The 17,997-nt window shown below is 40.4% G+C and overlaps 1 protein-coding gene across 2 annotated transcripts in view; it reads left to right on the forward strand.

Moving 5' to 3' along the window:
* Nucleotides 1-17,997, forward strand: part of SDK1 (sidekick cell adhesion molecule 1) — a 978,776-nt gene that overhangs the window by 536,431 nt on the left and 424,348 nt on the right. For both annotated transcript variants that reach the window (XM_032259651.1, XM_032259652.1), the window contains exon 5: nt 11,822-11,955. In XM_032259651.1, the coding sequence (XP_032115542.1) occupies nt 11,822-11,955 (134 nt within the window). The remainder of the gene's footprint in view (nt 1-11,821; nt 11,956-17,997) is intronic.

Below are 17,997 nucleotides of genomic sequence, written 5' to 3' on the forward strand. Positions count from 1 at the left end.
TGAGCGATTGTCAATGATACTATATTTTAATTTTGGTTTTCACATGTTCATTGCTATTATATCAAAATATATAATTATATAGAAATGAGATATTGGTCAAAGGACACAAAATGTATATATATATATATATTATATACATAATATATAATATATAGAAATTAGATATTGGTCAAAGGACAAAAAATTTTAGTTAGAAGGAATAAGTTCAAGAAACCTATTTCATGGCATGTTGACTATAGTTAATAATATAGAGTATACTTGAAAATTAATGAGAGTAGATTTTAAATGTTCTTACCACAAAATGAATACATGAAGTATTGTGTGGGTTAATTAGCTTCATTTCACCATTTCACAAGGTACTCATATATCATGTTGTGCACCACAAGTATATACAATTTTTATTCATTCATTAAAAAGAAATTTGTGCGTTTTATGCTACTAAAAGATACAATTGCTTTTTGTATGTGTATCTTGATTTCTGTAACCCTTGCTGAACTTACTTATTAGTTCAGTGAGTGTTGTTGTCATTTTTACTTTGTAGATTCCTTCATATTTCCCGCATAGATCACATAATTTGCAAATAGAGACAGTTCATTTTTTTCCTTTTTTACTTGAATGCCTTTGTATTGATGCTCAAATTGTCCCATTCTAGGGCAGGAGGAGACTCTTCAGGTTGACTCTTGAGTTCTTGTGACATGACATAGTGTTTGCTTTCTTGCTGTATGGTGTAAGATGTTCTGGGCTCCTCGTGTACATTTTCTGTCCTGACCCATAATTAACCATTTCTCTAAAAAGCACTGGTTTCTTTCTGTGGCAAATGGTATTTAGAGAGCATAGCAGTTCCCCTGTGGAGACTATAGACTGTAGCATTATAGACCCCTGATATTCTCTTATCTATTAGTAAATCCCCCAGTAAGTACTTAATTGTTTCTCGGAAGAGTGAGTGAGTTAGTAAACACATGAATGAAACACATCTAGTGCTAGTCTTTGCTTGTTGGCAAAGCCAAAACAAGAAAGACATCATCCAAAGAAGAAATACTATCAAAGCAATTCAGATCATCAGTGGTCTGTCAAAGTATGACCCAACTAATGAGAATGAAAAAACTTCTCTTTAAACCCTTTTTCTCCTTCCAAGTCACTTCCTCGTAGCTGGCCTGGTTTCTTTGCCGCCCTTCTTTTATGGAGCTATTCTAGTTTCTGTGCTTCTCTTTTCAGTGTGAATTTTCAAGGCCCTCCTCCTTCTGTAGATCTCTGTTGCTACCACAAACTGCATGCTAAGGCCCTAAGGTCAAAGACAAGGAAAGACTGCAAATGCTTGGCGCTTGGCTTGTAACCCTCCCTCCATCTTCAAAGCCAGCAGCATAAACCTTCCCTCTGCCCCTGGCTCTTCTGATTCCTCTCTCACTCCCAGGACCTTATCTCACAGGGACTGACCCAAATAATCTAAGACAATCTTCCCATCTTAAGATCCTTACCTTCAGCAAATCTGCAAAGTCCCTTTGCCATGTGAGGTAACATTTCTCTAGGATGTAGATGTCCACATTAGGACATGGATGTCTTTGGGGGCCATTATTCTGCCTACCATGAGAAGGCTCATGTGCCCCAACAGATAGGTAAAGAGTTGGGCCCCGGAGCTCTGTGGTATTCACATTTCCCTGCCTTCTCCACCCAGCAGAGACCACGTTACCTGTGTAGACCCTGGCAAAGAAATTTTCTGCGGCCTTGGTCCTGCGCAGAACTTTGCGCCTGTTTGTTTGAATCATTTTGGACCAGGATGCCCCATTACATACTGCTTGTGGCAAGCCTAAAATGCCTGTGGAAAAATGTGGCCGAGGACTAAGAGCAAATACATCACAACCTAACAAACCCCATTGCAGTTCTCCAAGGATATGAATGGAGCAGTTACGTTTTATGTTATTGTGTTGTGTTTGTCATGGAAATGAACTGCATGATCATTAACCATGGCAAGTAATGGACACAGTTGGAAGGAGTAGCTGCTGCCCTTTTTTTCTATTTTTATCCATTTTTTTCTGTTTTTATTTTTGTGTGGGGTTGTCTGGGAACTAAGAGTGATATTACCTAAATTTGCTTCCTGCCTGTATCTTACATGTGTATTCTTGTGGTTAATAATGTTTTCAATATATTTACACTTTCTCAAAATGGCCCATTTTGAATTACTTATAGCTTATATTTCACCCAGGCAAATCTGAAGTTGCCATCTCATTTTCTCATTTTAGACACATCCTAAAGTTCAAAACAAAGGGCTTTATAAAGCCTTACCTGGGAAAGTTCAAAGTTCATACCTCTTGAGAAGAAATCTACCCTATCCCCAAAAGAAACTGTTTTCCTTAGTCTTCATGGGTGGAACTCCGTCCTCAGCTCTGCCTCTTGTTAGCTGGACTGACGGCTGCCTAGTGGAGAAGATAACCTCCAGAACAGTACCAAAGAACGCCTGCCTAGGAGGGTTCTATCAGGATAGGAAGGGGAAGCGCTTAATGCCCACTTATGTAACTTGGTGGTGTGGGGGCTCCCCTGTTGAGACCCAGCATGCTGTGATGTAGTTGCACTCCTGGTAGATGATAATGCCAAGGGCTTCCTCAAGCTGAAACGTTCGTAGTGTCCACCCCTGCATTTGGTCACCAGTTTAATGATCCTTTCTACCGTAGGCCAGGCCTGTCTTAGCCAGTGGGGGGATCAGATGTGAGACTTAAGAGAAATGGGGAGACAGAGACAGGCAAAGAGACACAAACACAGAGGCAGAGAGAGAGAGAGAGAGAAACAGAGAGAGGTGACCAAGGCATCACAACGAAGGTTTGCAGAGACTCCTCTCCTGGGCACGTGTCTAACTGGGTCTGTGGCCAGGGAGGTGACAGAGACAACAGTTAAGGGACTTGATGAGAGAATACATTTGGATGGGCACGGGCTGGGGGGTTGGGTTACAGTCTTGATCCTTCACCTTCTTTGGCAAAATTATTTTACCTCTAGTAGCCTCTGTTTCCTGTCTGTAAAATGGAGATAATAACAGCAGCTAAGGATTTCTGAGTTTTAAGTGTATGCCAGCTGTGTGTGCCAATCACCTTTTAATATCTCATTTAATCTCCTACCAACACTACAATAATTGCATCCATTTATTTGCAATTATTATCCCCGTCTGACCTGAGCATTGGTGCTGTCAGTCAAGGAGCTGGCCCATTGTCACAGTGTCACCCGGCTAGGAAGTATCAGAGAAGGGACTTCCATGCAGTTGTCCCTGGATGCAAACCTTGGTGTTAACTCCTGGTTGCTATGAGGGAATTTGAATGCATGTGGGATTACTATGAAGGCTAGGTGAGGTGGTGCGTGCAGAGCACACAGCAATTTCCAGGCCCATGAAATGCGCCCTCCTCATTGTGACAGCAAGGAGGGCAGAGCAGAAGCTTTGTAGAGAAGAAGAGTTGACAGGGAGCATGGTGCCCCTTCTGAGTAGTGACAAGCAACTCCAGGTGGTGGCTGAGTGAGGAGCAGATGGAGGTTCCATCCCTAGGGAGGTATGTCCAAAGCCAGCAGTTTCACTCCCTCCGAAATTCTCTACAGAAAAATCTCAGAACGCTGAAAAGATACCAGTGTCTGTACTGTGGCTAATGGTTCAGTGGGATTTGCTTACTGGCACCTTCTGAATAATTCCCAACACGAGTGTAAATAATGCAAGGCCTGGATCCCAGCCCGACCTGCACAGTGAGGCAGCCCTTCTCTGGAAAGAGACGTATGTCGCAGTCAACCATAGGTGAAGTAAACCCTCCTGAAAGCCCAGTTCAGGGGCCCAGGATTTTAAAGAGCTTCCAGCCTTGCTGATAAATCAGTTTCTACCTGATGGCTGTTTGACCATTTCCCTGCACTTGTTTGCCAGAGCAGTGTCCATAGTCACAGAGAGTGATGGCACTGGCGGGCTGTCTGATAAAGCAGAGAGCCCAACAGATGTTCTGTTTACACACAAATGCCATACCTATTGTAGTAGCATTAAGAAAGAAGAAAAATCATTAAAAATTGGATTTTCTTATTGATTTATTTTCATCTTCATTGTTGATGGAGTTTGTGCATGAGCATGAAGATCTATCCCTGTAGTTTGAGGATCAAGACTGTAACCCAGTCTTGATCCTTCACCTTCTTTGGCAAAATTATTTTATCTCTAATAGCCTCTGTTTCCTGTCTGTAAAATGGAGATAATAACAGCAGCTAAGGATTTTTGAGTTTTAAATGTATGCCAGCTGTTTTGAGTAATGCACTGAGGATCCACCATCACTGAGGTATTAGGCTGTTCTTGCATTGCTATAAGGGAATACCTGAGACCAGGTACTTATAAAGAAAAGGGGTTGAATTAGCGCATAGATCTGCAGGCTGTATAGGAAGCGTGGTGGCATTTGCATCTAGGGAGACCTCAGGAAGCTTCTAATCATGGTGGAAGGCAAAGGGGGAGAAGGTGCATCACATGGTGAGAACAGGAGCAGGAGGGACAGAGGGAAGGGGGAGGTGCCACACACTTTTAAATAGCCAGAGCCCACAAGAAGTCACTGTCATGAGGACAGCACCAAGGGGATGGTGCTAAACATTCATGAGAAATCCACCCCAAGATTCTAATCCAGTCACCTCCCACCTGGCCCCACCTCCCAAACTGGGGATTACAGTTCAACCTGAGATTTTGGAGGGTACAGAAATCTAGACCATAGCCCTGAGATCAGCTGTGCTCGAGGTGGTGTGAGTCTGCTATAGTCATTGCAGGTGCTCTCATCTCTGCCAGGCACAGCTTTGTCACTCGGCAGTCGAAAAGAGTCTAACACGAGAGTGGAACCCCTTGGTAATAATTATGCTCCTTCAAAGAGAAACAAATGCAGTGACAGACTGGAAAGGTGGCTGGAAAGCATTTCAAAAAGCAATTCACTCTGCTTGCAATTTTCTAGTATTCCTCTGCTATTATTTGCTTTTAAAGAAGAGCCCTCTGCTTCCTAGCAGCTGCTGCTTATGCTTGGTCCAGCCACGTAGACATAATCCTCTGTGGGCAGCATCACATGGAGTGAGGGTCAAGTCTTCTGCCCAGTGCCCCTTTATCTGCACAAGGGAAGAAAGACTTCTGAGTGCCTCGTTCTGAAGAAAGTGAGATACAGAAAGCATTTGACTTGTCAGGAAGCGAGAATTACCAGCCCCAGGCTTTCCCAGCTCAGCCCACAAAGTAGGAATGGCTGGGTCAATGCTTCTAGGCAAAGGGTACAGGTACAGATGCCAACAGCTGTGCACAGTCGTCCCAGGGATGTTCTTGTATCTGCTGAGTCTTGCTTAGCCATGACCAGATTTATTTAATTTCTGACCAAATTATTTATTGCATTTTATTCCATCACTATATAAACTGAGCTGACTTCAGAACTGTCTGCTGTTTGCAGAGTGTCTTGGGGAGAGGAGGATTCCTCATGGGGAGCCCCTCATCTGGAGCAGCTTTAGTTGTCCTCATCTACTTTTTACACGCCTTTCTGTCATCACTCTTAATGGTTTCTAGTTTGAGTGAATTTTACACTCTTGGTACGTTCCACTGTTTAAGAATCTAAAGACCTTAAAACATGTATTCCACACACTTTGCTTACATCGTGTTTCTTTTTCTTTTTCTAGAATTCTTATTTTAGCAGAAAAAGTCTTGACTGGAAATGTGTCTGCCTAAACCTGGGCTCTGTGTAAACTTTCCTCGTTCATGCCATTCCTCTCCATATGACCACACAAGAAATTTGGCATGGCCATTTATTTTTGCCTAGCACTGAATCAATTAGTTAAAATAACAAAAAGACCCCTGGATAAGTACAAATTGACTAAAGTGCTTTTGAAGATTAGCTAGGAAATTTAAGAAACACTGCCATAAATAAGAAATATATTTCTTCTGGGCAAAAGTCCCTGATGAAATAAATCCTTCGCCAGTTATATCAACAGTTACCCTGTAATCTCTTCATTTCTTTTCTGTCCCTCCTACTAGACAGCATCTTTCCTAAAGGAAAAGAATCAATTTTATTTATGACACTTAAATACATGTTGAGAAAAGGCCAGGATTTTCCAGCATTAAAGTCTTATAAAGTGGGTTTTAATGTTTGTGTCATCTGGGTGGAAGCGTCTGAAGATAAGTTACTTCTAGGCCTCTTTGCTAAATTATTACATGTAGGCTCTTGAGCAGATGTGCTTTGTTTTAGGTAGTAGACGGTTCTGGTTGTTTTATGACTCTAATCTGATAATTCAGTGACCTAGCTGTGTTTGTACAGAAGTCTGTTAACTTAAACTCTAGGAAGTATTTGATATTTAGCCCCTGGAAGAGGACAGTTGATGACATTTACTGTTTTCTTACTTGCCAATCACATTCTACACCCTGATGAGCCAGATTTATACTTAGCAAACAAGGAATTTGTAGCTGCTGAGCCAGCCTCATTCACCTCATTACCCGATTTGCACTTTGTCAATATCCTTTAACAAAAGAAATTGTTATCCCCATTTTACAGATAAGAAAGCCAAGTGATGAGCCCTCAGGAACAAAATCAGGCCCAGATGCAGTTCCAGTTCTATTGCCCCATCCAGGCCACAGTTGCCTGATCCCATTGAGGGCCTCTCTGTATTAACACACAATATCATGGTGTTATTGATGGTGTTACTTCCTGTCAACTGTGATCATCTTGTTCTGGTAGAAAAATAAGGTGTCTTCTCTACAGACCACCTTAGGTTTTAACTTTAAGGGAGGTTCCACCCTACTTCTGGTTCCAGGTAGCTCAACGAGCTGGGTCGGGAGAAGATGGAAGTGCCCTGAGCTCATGTCTTCTTTGGGCTTTAATTCAGAGACCAACAATGTGCACCCAGGCAGGTGTCCCTCTCTGCCTCCTTTCTTTTTTCTTTTCTTTTTTGAGACAGAGTCTTCAACCTGTCACCCAGGCTGGAGTGCAATGCCATGATCTCGGCTCACTGCAACCTCTACCTCCTGGGTTCAAGTGATTCCCCTGCCTCAGCCTCCTGAGTAGCTGGGATTACAGGCACATGCCACAACACCCAGCTATTTTTTATGTCTTTAGTAGAGATGGGGTTTCACCATGTTGGCCAGTTGGTCTCGAACTCATGACCTCATGATCCACCCACCTCTGCCTCCCAAAGTGCTGGGATTACAGGTATGAGCCACTGCGCCTGGCCTCTCTGCCTCTTTTCTAACCATCGACCAAAGCTCCTCTCTGCTGCTACTGTTGGCCATGGTACTGGGAGCAGTCAGGGAAGCCCCAGGCCAGCTTGGCAGTGCAGGAGGGAGTTGGATGTGCCGCCCTGCCATGCAGAAGCCCTTGGCTGGAGCTCCAGTGGAAGGAGCCTGGGTAGATGGGTCAGGAGGGATAGCGTTTCCTCCCACGTCACCTGCAGAAGCAGCTGTTCTGTTCCTGAGCTATTAATACCTTGTAGGCTAGAGAACTGGGCCTGTCTTGCTAATTTGATACCCCATCAGATTTTTACACTTTCAGAAGCTATCACTAGGGAAACAGATGTGATTGGACCTGCTTGTTTTGTGGTGACTTTGCTGCCTATATGGCATATCTACTTTTCCTCTAAAACTCTGTAAAATGAACACACTGGCTTCACACATTTGGCACTTCATGCTGCCATCATTTATCTCTTTACACCTTTACCACTCTTGCCACTAACCTATCCCCTTGTGTTCAACAATCATATTCCCTGGTGTGTCTTCCCTGGGCAGTGTTAACACACATAGTAGGCACTGCAAAGATATTTAGGAAATGGTTAAGTTACTCCTGTTTTTTTCTTGGGTTCTAGGTACCTAAATGTGCAAGCTCAGAAAGGAATAGCCAGAGTAAAAATGCAAATAAGAATACTTGTATATTCTCTTCTTTTTCTTCGTTAATTTAACACACTTTTATTGACTATACACTGTTCGGCTCTGTGATTAAATGCTGGAGGATCATTGTGTACAGGGAAAACAAAGGTGTATCTGAATGTATTTCAAATCTAAAGGATTTTAAAGGAGTTACCATTTTCTTCTGTACATCCAGTCTGAGCTCATGGGACATGAAGAGTGTGTTCTGGTTCAGGTCTTCTCCACTCTGAGCAGGGAGTGGGGCTTCCAGTAGTTCTGATTAAATAGTAAAACAGTTATTTGGTTCTGCTCCAATGATGATCAGGGTGCATGTATACTCTTACTCTTCCTTCCTGGTCTTCAGGCACCTATGTGGTATCCAGTGGGCTGTTTTCACCAACCATAAATCCTGTGCTTCTAGGATTACGACGTCAGTGTCATATCCCTGAAGGCAGCTGATCTGTTGTGACATGGGGAAAACCACACCCCTGGCCATGCAAGCATAGCAGCGAGCTTCCCAGTCGACACCCAGCAAAGTGACCTTCCCTCCCCCATGCCCAAGAGCTGGGTCTAGGTATTCACCTTAATGCTAGTGGTCAGAGACCCCCAGCTAGTTCCTCTCTGCCATGGGTTTCATCTTTTCTGAAATAGAGAACTATGATTGTGCCTAGTTCCTCAGGAGAGTGTTGGAGAATCAAGCGAGGAATGGCCAGAAGCACCTAGCAAGTGCCCACTGGAAATTATCTTCCTTTACTGAACCACACAGGTATTTTGTTCATAAGTCTCAGCAATGAAGGACAACAGGTTGGTTGGTTTCTTGTGAAAACACTTCCCATGCTTATTGTTGGTACCTCAGGACGGGTTCTCTTGTTCTTCATGAATGCATCAGTCTTTTCTCCTGCACGCAGCTCATCTCACCCATATTGGACTCAGTTATTTTTTCCCCCTTCTCTTTACTACTATCCCATGGAATTAGAGGTCAAAATTATAAGGTTTCATTTTTAAACGTAGAAAGATGGGGGAAGACTAAGGAAGTAATTTGATATAAAGCCACATATACATTTGTTTCAATCAAGTTAAAGGAAAACCTCTCAGGCCAAATATAATTTTTCTATGAAGTCAATGTAAGTTTTAAATGTGTAATCTGGAGTTATATTATAATAAAGCCAAGTAATTCGTATTATGGGCAAAGTATCCAACTTTGTTACCATAATGCCTAGCATGCCCCTGTGTTCTTTTTGTTACCTTCTGATAGCAAAAGTGATATTTATTGTGGACAAATTGGAAAATATTTCGTTAAAATGTAGAATCAAAAGAAAATAGCTTATAATTGTACCATTCAGACTAACCACTGTTAACATTTTATGTGCACGCACATATGTAGAAACAGATATATAGGACTGATTTGCACTGCAGCGAACACATACTTAAAAAAAATCCAAAAACGATGTTACTGCATGTGCTGTTGTGAATCTGTATCAGTATGTTTTGACTTCCAGTGATGGCAGCCCCAGCTTATCAAGATGAAACAGGAAGTATCTGACCTCATGAACTAGGAAGTCCGCAGACAGGAGAGGCTGTAGGAGGGTTGGTTCATTGGCTCTGTGAGGTCATGAAAGACTCACATGCTTTCCATTCTGTCTGTTTTGCTATCACCATGATCAGCTTCATGCAAAAGTCTTTCCTCTCATGGCCATAAAATCACCACCATGAACAAGTGGGGCAAAATCATCAAGACCCACACCTGATGCTCTCTCTTGTTGCATGGCTGGATTGCAGGGGAAAGGCATGGTTGCCATGACAAAATCAGGGCCACTGAGAAAGAAGACAGATGGGCCCATGTCGCCTGCTTTACTGCTTTTAAACATGGTTTTCTTCTTAAGGTTTACAGCAGTTATCAGAATTCAAAATTAAGATGAATGGCTTTAGATGTTTTATATTCCTTTGAAAAGTCATTCTCTTATAGAAATGCTCTGTTCAGAAAGATTTGAATAGGAACAAAGACTTGTTTTCTGGGAAATTAATCTTCATGTTCTCCAAAGATTTAGCATTTTCATGGTATCATTTTGGCAGTAGCAATTCTTCTTCATGAATTTTGACATACACCTGTATAGAAATTAAAAACTAAAAGAAAAAAGCTTAAAGATAGATGGAAACTTTAATATTTTTATCTTTATGTACTTTTTTGTTTTCAATACTCTTGAAATAATGCCATAAATAATATAGAAAATTCATGGACATTTTATAAGTTTAATTCTGAGAAATAATAGGCATATTTGAAATTACTATGATAAAAATCATATGTTAAAGAAAAAGTTATATTCAGTTTTTAAATTGTACTATTAAATGTGTAACTTCATGTGTAGTAAATATTCATATTTAATTTTAGCTGCCAGTGTAACATATACTAAAATAAAATGGAAAAATTTCCATGGTTCTATAAAAGAATCTATAAAGGAGTCATAAATACTTATAATAAAACTCTTTTGAAATATTTTTATGGGACTAAAAATTGAAAACTTCCTAATAGGGAAGTTTTCATAAATGAGACATGAAGTAAGTTAGTCATAGAGACCTCAAACAGTAATATATCCTATGGGAACCCTGAATAAGCAATAACTGCTTAAGATAATTTTATATAATGTATAAAAATCAAGAGTTTTTGAAAAAGCTCTGCAAAAGGTAGCAGGAAGAAAAAGGGTTATTATAATGCTAAAATTCCTCATGAGAAGTTACTCATTTTGCTTGCTTCTAATGTTAGCAGAATAAAGATGTTAGATTATCTGAATCTGAGAGTGCTGTAATGATTCCCTATAGAGTAACACAACTGTGGTGGGTAACAAAACTCACTCTAGAGTCCCAAGATATTTCTCATGTTTTTGAAATAAGAGCTTAGACTAAATGATATTTTGGTGCTCAGAATGCATCTTACCTTCTGTGCCAAATTTACTAGCCAAGGAATAGTTTACTCACATTCATATTTTTTAAACAAATTTTACCTCCCTCATTCACCTCTTTAACTGGCAAAAAGAATACAGAATTATAGCATAATTCTGATACCATAAGACATCCATTTCAAATCAAAGTTCTTTGGATGCATGGAAGTTGGATCTTTAATGTTTTTATTCTTTTAAAAAAATAGTATAATGAGAGTCTTTCTATGGTATGATTAGATGAGTATTAATCTGCATGTGAGAAGACCTAGTCCTCCTCTGGTATTAAGTTGCTGTGTTAGCTGGGACAAGCGACTTAACTTCTGTGAGCCTCAGTGGCTCAGAGAAAGGGCGGGTGCTTTAAACGAGTCTCAGAGTGTCCTTTCCCACTAGAATCAGGATGAATGAGAAGGTCTTGGAGACCATTTACTTGTCCTTTGCACTTCTAAGACATGGGGAGATAGTATAGGTGAAAACCACGTGGCCTGGAGTTGATAATTATGGGAGAATTGAAGTTGAAGGGGGGCAGCACCATGCCCATTGACAACTTACCTTCTATGCACAAGCACAGACATCCATACACAAAGGCTCTGATGAAGCTCCCCTAAGGTGGAGAAAACCACAATAAATTCACTTGCCTTGGGTCAAGGTTGTGGTGGTCCAGCCTTCTAATTGAAGGGATTTCTTCTAGCTGATCATGTTATGCATACTCAGAGGAACTTCTGAGTTTTAATAAAGTCTGAATGTATGTGTTCCATAACATTGTCTTCTTCACAGTCAAGTGCTGGAATCAGGATGAATGAGAATCAGGATGAGTGGAGCACCAGTAGGCTGAGACACTAGGGCCGCAGTGTGCCAGCTGCATCAGAAGAGGCTCTCTCCGCAATTGTCGTGGTCTTAAAGTCAACCTGTGTATTGTTTTTGCCCTTCCAGCTCTTCTTTTAAACTCTAGTCATTCCTTTAGAGTTGGCCTAATTAATTTTGTCTTACAAGTAAGTTCCCTGGAATAGCTTTGACACTGTCCTCCTCTTTTCTGAAACAGAGCCATCACGTTGGAGAATCAGCTGGTGATCCTTGCCACAACACCTAGTGACACTGGGGCATACTACGTGCAGGCTGTGAATGAGAAGAATGGAGAAAACAAGACAAGCCCATTCATTCATTTGAGCATAGCAAGTGAGTTTTGAAATCCCAAATGGTAATTCTGAAAGCAATAAAATCTTGCTTTAATTAATAACCACTGCAATACATTTTATCTCTCTAGCATAATAGTTATGATTTAATATTGATCCAATGCCAATAGTTTGGAGAGCTTTAGGGCTGTTGTTTTCTTTGAAATGATATGCAGAAAAATGTGAATCTAACTTATACTTCTGAATGCCAGATATTATTTGTTTTGGGAATTTAAAGAAAGTATTTGCTTTTTATACACAGTCAATGCATATTGCTCCTAACAACAAAAAATCTTTCAATTTAAATGAATTGTATCCATGAACCTAAATTAGGACTAAATTAGGGACAGATTATATTCTTTTAATCTAAAAGAAAATCCTTGAGAAATTCTACATATTAAGTTGTACCAAAGTTAGCAGTATTTAAGCATAATCGGTTGATCATTTTTTTCCACCTAATTTAACTAAAAGCCTGATTCTTGAAGAGAATGCACAAAAATCATGGGTATTTGTATATTTTATTTGAGGGGACATTAGTTTGAGCAAAATTAGTTTTACATGTTTGGCCTTTAAATTCTACCAGCAAGAGTTAATTGCTAAAGAAGGGAAAATCACCCAAAGCAAGAAGTCTGAATTAAACTAGATTCAGATATCCATATCAGAAGACTTGTCGTCAAATGTTTGCAGCATGAAGCTTCATGGTATGAAATGAAATTGTCATGTGGTTGAGAAAATAGGGTTGAAACTAGTGATGGCGGATGGTAAATTTCAAAATATTATGATCATATCATATAAGAGTGAATTATATTGATTCATTTGTATAGTAGTGGATTTCATCTTTTAAGAAAGCATCTTAAAGGAATGATTTCCCCCTGCAAGTGGTTTGAAAAGTATGTGGGGCTGGGCATGGTAGCTCACGCCTGTAATCCCAGAAATTTGGGAGACTAAGGCAGTCGGATCACCTGAGGTCAGGAGTTCGAGACCAGCCTAGCCAATATGGGGAAACCCCATCTCTATGAAAAATACAAAATTAGCTGGGCATGGTGGCGGGTGTCTATAATCCCAGCTACTCGGGAGGCTGAGATAGGAGAATTGCTTGAACCCGGGAGGTGGAGGTTGCAGTGAGCCAAGATCACACCAGTGAAACTCCATCTCAAAAAAAAAGTAAGTACGTAGGATGGAATGATAGTATTTGCCTCACATGGCCCTGGAGGGGTACAATTGCCTTAGGCCCAGTAGAATTTCCTGGGTGAATCTTTATAGCAAACTCTGGGTGCGGGCTTCTGTGGGAATTAACTGAGTGGGCTCTCACATGCCTACCTAATTGGTCCTAAGTGGCCATGATGTGCTGTCGTCCTGCCTTTAGCTCCTTAATTTAAAGAATTGAATCTTGCTCTCCAGAACGTAGTCTATGACAGATTTAGGATGAGTGGGGCCTTTGTGATGCCATGGAGAATTATGCACATGGATTAGGTGTGGGGTTCACAAGACCCAGCGCATGCTGTACTGCGAGCGAAAGGACTGTCTGCATCAGGAATTTACAGTAGAAATAAGGATGATTTATTATGATGTTTCCAATGGTGATGATAAAGAATGGAAATTGTATTATCAAATACATTGTTGCTATTTTAATGATTCCAAACTTTACAAGTAGAGTCATTTATCCTGTTTTTCAAATACGATTTTGTACTCAATTGTAATGTAACTACCAGGATAATAATGGGCCAAAGAGGGTGAAATTCTGCATCAGAAACAAGGAAGTTGGCCTTCCTCTGTTAGAAGAGGGAAAAAAATTTTTCGACAACAATTGTGGTTAACATGACAAAGTTATAAAACAGTCCTTACCTAGTACTTGCCTACCTGCCTCCTCTGTAAGGGCCAGCAGAAAATAAAACTAATACAGTAAATTTGCAAACTGCCATACTAATGCAATACCATGGCTTTAGATAATTGGAATATGTAAATTTTTTTCAGTAATTTCAGTTTCTACCCTGACCAAAAAGTATATTGAAAGCTGCTCATAAATATTATAATTAACTGGCTTGCATTTTGTTCCTTTGTATGTATATTTTTAACTTTTCATTGGCACCAGGTAAAAATGTGTAAAAAGTGAGATATATGGACTTATTTTAAATCTTAGGAGAAAAACCTACATTTTGTTCCTTTATGAATTCTTTGCTTTTTATCAGGGCCAGGTAAAATGGGAGAAGTAAGGAGGTTGCAGAAACTGCCTTGTTTTAATTCTTAGGAGAACCTTCTTGTTGACGTATTGGATTTAGCTAAATGTTAAATGGCAACCAATTATACTTTTTTTGTGTGTGTGCTAAAAGTTTTATTTTGAAAACCTCTAAAAGTCAGAAGTTCTGATTAATCTGTAGAAGCCCCCAGAATTGTTTAAATCGTGCTTCTTTCTGGAATGCAGTGAGTGGTCTAAGCAATGAACACTGCAGTTCAGGACCTGGCCGCCCTACTCCTGGTGAGACCATGAAGTATTGAAGGATGCGACTCCTCACCAGATTTATTATGAAATTAGATATTCTCAAGACCTATTCATAGTGGTAGTAAGAGAGAGTGTGTTCTGCAGACTTAGACATCTTTTTCTTCTGATGTAGGCTTTTGTGGAAACACCAAACAAGATTGATGAAAATTTTTTAAAAACTTTCCAGCCAGCATTTCTGAAAAATCAGAAGGTATTACAGCCAATTGTCATTTAACGAAGATAAATAACCCCATGGGGATGATCGGGTCCTGGTAATTAAATTCCTGGTGGATTGTGCTGTAATTAGTTTAAAATTGGAGTGTCATGCAGCCCCACCTCTTGTTTGCCGTTGTAGTAAGAATCCATTTCTTCCTCGAGGACAGCACTGTGTTGGAGGGGAGCAGCATCCAGGTCTGTCCCTGTCTCAAAACATCTAAATAAGTGATGCGCTGTCACCCAGCTAACAGGAGGACATAATACATTTTCATCAACAACCTTGTACTTGAGAGTTCAAAAACATCTTCACCTTTTCAATTACTAAATACTGTTGCTACACTTGAAGCTTATGGGAAGCAAAAGATAAAGAGGTTTTAGATTTAAATAAATATTTTTTGAAAAAAAAGCATGACTGTTAGAAGTGAGATGCAGTCCCATAATGATACCGCCTGCTGTTTTGTGCATATTTAGTAGATGGCATTATTATCTCTTAACATATCTCCCCTTTTGCATGGTTAAGAAGATAAATTCCTGCATGTTCTGTACTGATATTCCTGTAGGGAAGGAGAGGACTTCTCTGAACTCTCCACCCTGCTTCCCTGGTGAGAGCTTGCTGCCATCCCAGGGGTGGATCCACTTTGAAGTTTTAATGTGATGTGAAGCCAGCAGATGTTAAGGACATAGGTGGGACTGTTGAAGCGTCCTACATGAATTTTTCATAGCCAGCTCCCACAGCTCAGGTGCACACCAGAAAAAGAAGGGGCTGGGCATGGCTCAGAATAGATGCTTCTGTTCTGAGGTCAGACCCAGGCAAGCTTTATGAACCTGTCAACCTATTTTTGGCTTTTGCTTTGAAGATTTTACATTGCGTTAAACTTTGTGGAATAGAACTTCTGAACCAAATTAATATGTGAATAGGAGTTTCTTCCTTTAAAAAAAAAAAAGCATAGAGTTAGGAGATGAGATGAATTCTATACAGTGATGAATCAATCATTGTTTAAATGCCATTGTACATACCTTAGACACATCATCAGTTCTGATCCAATATTCAAAATGTCCGGTGTAATGAGATTCTCTACTAGGGATGAAGCTTGGATTAAAAAAGGAATGATTTCCTCTCTCCTTCCTGTTTTTTTCCCCTCTTTCATCTTAATGTCTCCTCTTCAAACATTTGCAGATAGGATATCATTTCAGCTGATCCTCCTTCAGGCTGACAAACCCTTGCTTTTAATTCTGAAGACCACTTAACATTTTTTTGTCCTCTATAATGCTAATTTAACTGCAGACCTCATATAGGTTTAGTAGTTGAAAGTGGATTCCTGAGAATCATGTCTATGAACAGTCATTTGAAAGGACTGCCTTGTAAAACATGGCTTTTGTGTTCCCCGGACAAAACTCTCTCCTATTTTCCTTGTACCTTTAACATTAAAGGCAGAAGCCTTCCAGATGGACTTTAACATGGCTTGGGTTCCTAAAACAATAAGAACTGTTTGAAATATTACTAAAAATCAGCCTGGGGCCTAGCCTCACATCACAAATGAGCAAGTTAGAACCAATCATAGCTTTATAGGTTGTATGATATTTTACTGCCAGAATTTTCAGAAACATAAAGAAATGTGTATTTTATAGTAAAATCATGAGTTTAATTATTTAGCCATGCATTGAACCAGCTGTACAGAGTGAAGAGTGAGGCATACTCTGGCCCTGGGCCTCCTGAGCTTGGTGTTAGACAGAACTAAGTCTAGGCCATGGTCTCTAACACTTTTCCGTAAACACACCATCAAGAAATAAGCCTTCAGCATTTCCCATGTTATATGTACATTTTTGGTGCTGCAAAAGAAGTAGCACTTGAATATAAATTTCCTCAGCAAGGCAAGGGTACGTTTCACAGATGGAGCAATGGTGAGCACAAACCTGGACAAGGGAGGGGAAGGGGTTCTTATTCCTGATGTAAGTAGCCCCTACTGCTGTGTCGTTCCCCTGTTGGCTAGGGTTAGACTGCAGAGGCTAAGCTAATTCCAATTGGCTATTTTAAAGATAGCAGGGGTACGATCCAGAGTGGTGGGGTGGGTAGTTTGGCAGGAATGATGGTTAGGAACAGGTCAGAGCAGGTGACCAGGGGTGACTCAGGTCAAAGCTGGTGATCAGGGGAAAAGATGTAAACTACTGATTAGAACTGGTGGGAAAGTTGTTTACCGAAACTAGAGGCAAGGGGGCACAGAGAACCAGGAAGTTAAACCTTAAAATGGAGAATTAAAGAATGAGAGAGCTGAACATACTGACGTACTGATTCTTTGAAAAGAAACTTGGAATTCACTATATCTAACATCCCTTATGCATGAACGCCTAGTTACTTATCAATTCTAAGCATTAACCATCAGACAGAAGAGACAAAGGGAATCAGCAGTGCTAATCATGAAAGTTTCCTTCCATCTTTACTTGATGCCTCATGGTGCAATATGCACTTCATGAACGGAAATCCATATTGTACTTGATTTTCTTGATATAATTTAGTTTTTTGGAAAACTTCTTATGACATCTGGTTACAGAGAATTGTTTTTCCTGGTGATATGGCTTCTAACGACACAAGTGTCCCCGCTGCAGTTTGTTGTCATCTGATGGTACTGGTGTTGTAAGTGACTCAGATCTGTGGTTTCTTCCTAGGAATGCCTTTGACTTCAGTTGTCCACTTTGTGAGAGTCAGTTTAGATAAAACTAAACACACAAGGACATAAATCCACCATTCTAGGCAAAGGTGAACCATAGGGCATGCACAGCCTGTTAACTTCTCTGACAATGAGAATTTTCAGAACTCTCCTTGGGATAGCTTGTGTACAGAGTGTCATAGGGGGCCATCCAACTAACAGACTCAACCTGCATAAAAAATAGCATTTAAACTTGTCTCTTTCTTGTGCTTTTGGTGAAAAAACATAAGTGAAAACACCAGGTCTAATTTTTTCTGAGCCCCAACGGATGGATTGGGGAATGAGTTTTAGAAGAGGAATGTAGCTGGTGACTGCCAGCAAGACTTCAGTAACCACAGCAAAGACATCATTCTCTCCCCACCCAACAAGGCAAAACTGGGTCGTTTCTATTACCCACTCATGCTTCCTTCACCTTATTCCCATCTCTTCTCATCCCAAGGTGTCTTCTTTTCCCCTGTGAGATTTATTTCTACCTGATTTCACTGTTGCTAAATCTTAGGAAATCAGGTTAAGCTATGATCATTTGCCCTCAACGTTTGAACAAACTTGGGGTAGCCCAATAGCCCCGGTTTCCCAAAGCAGTAATCACTGGTCTATGAGTATCACCCAGGATACATACAGATTTCCAAGGCATAGGCAGGCATGT

The sequence above is a fragment of the Sapajus apella genome, unplaced genomic scaffold, assembly GCF_009761245.1.
Source record: "Sapajus apella isolate SASKATOON/1434 unplaced genomic scaffold, GSC_monkey_1.0 scaffold110, whole genome shotgun sequence".
Lineage (NCBI taxonomy): Eukaryota > Metazoa > Chordata > Mammalia > Primates > Cebidae > Sapajus > Sapajus apella.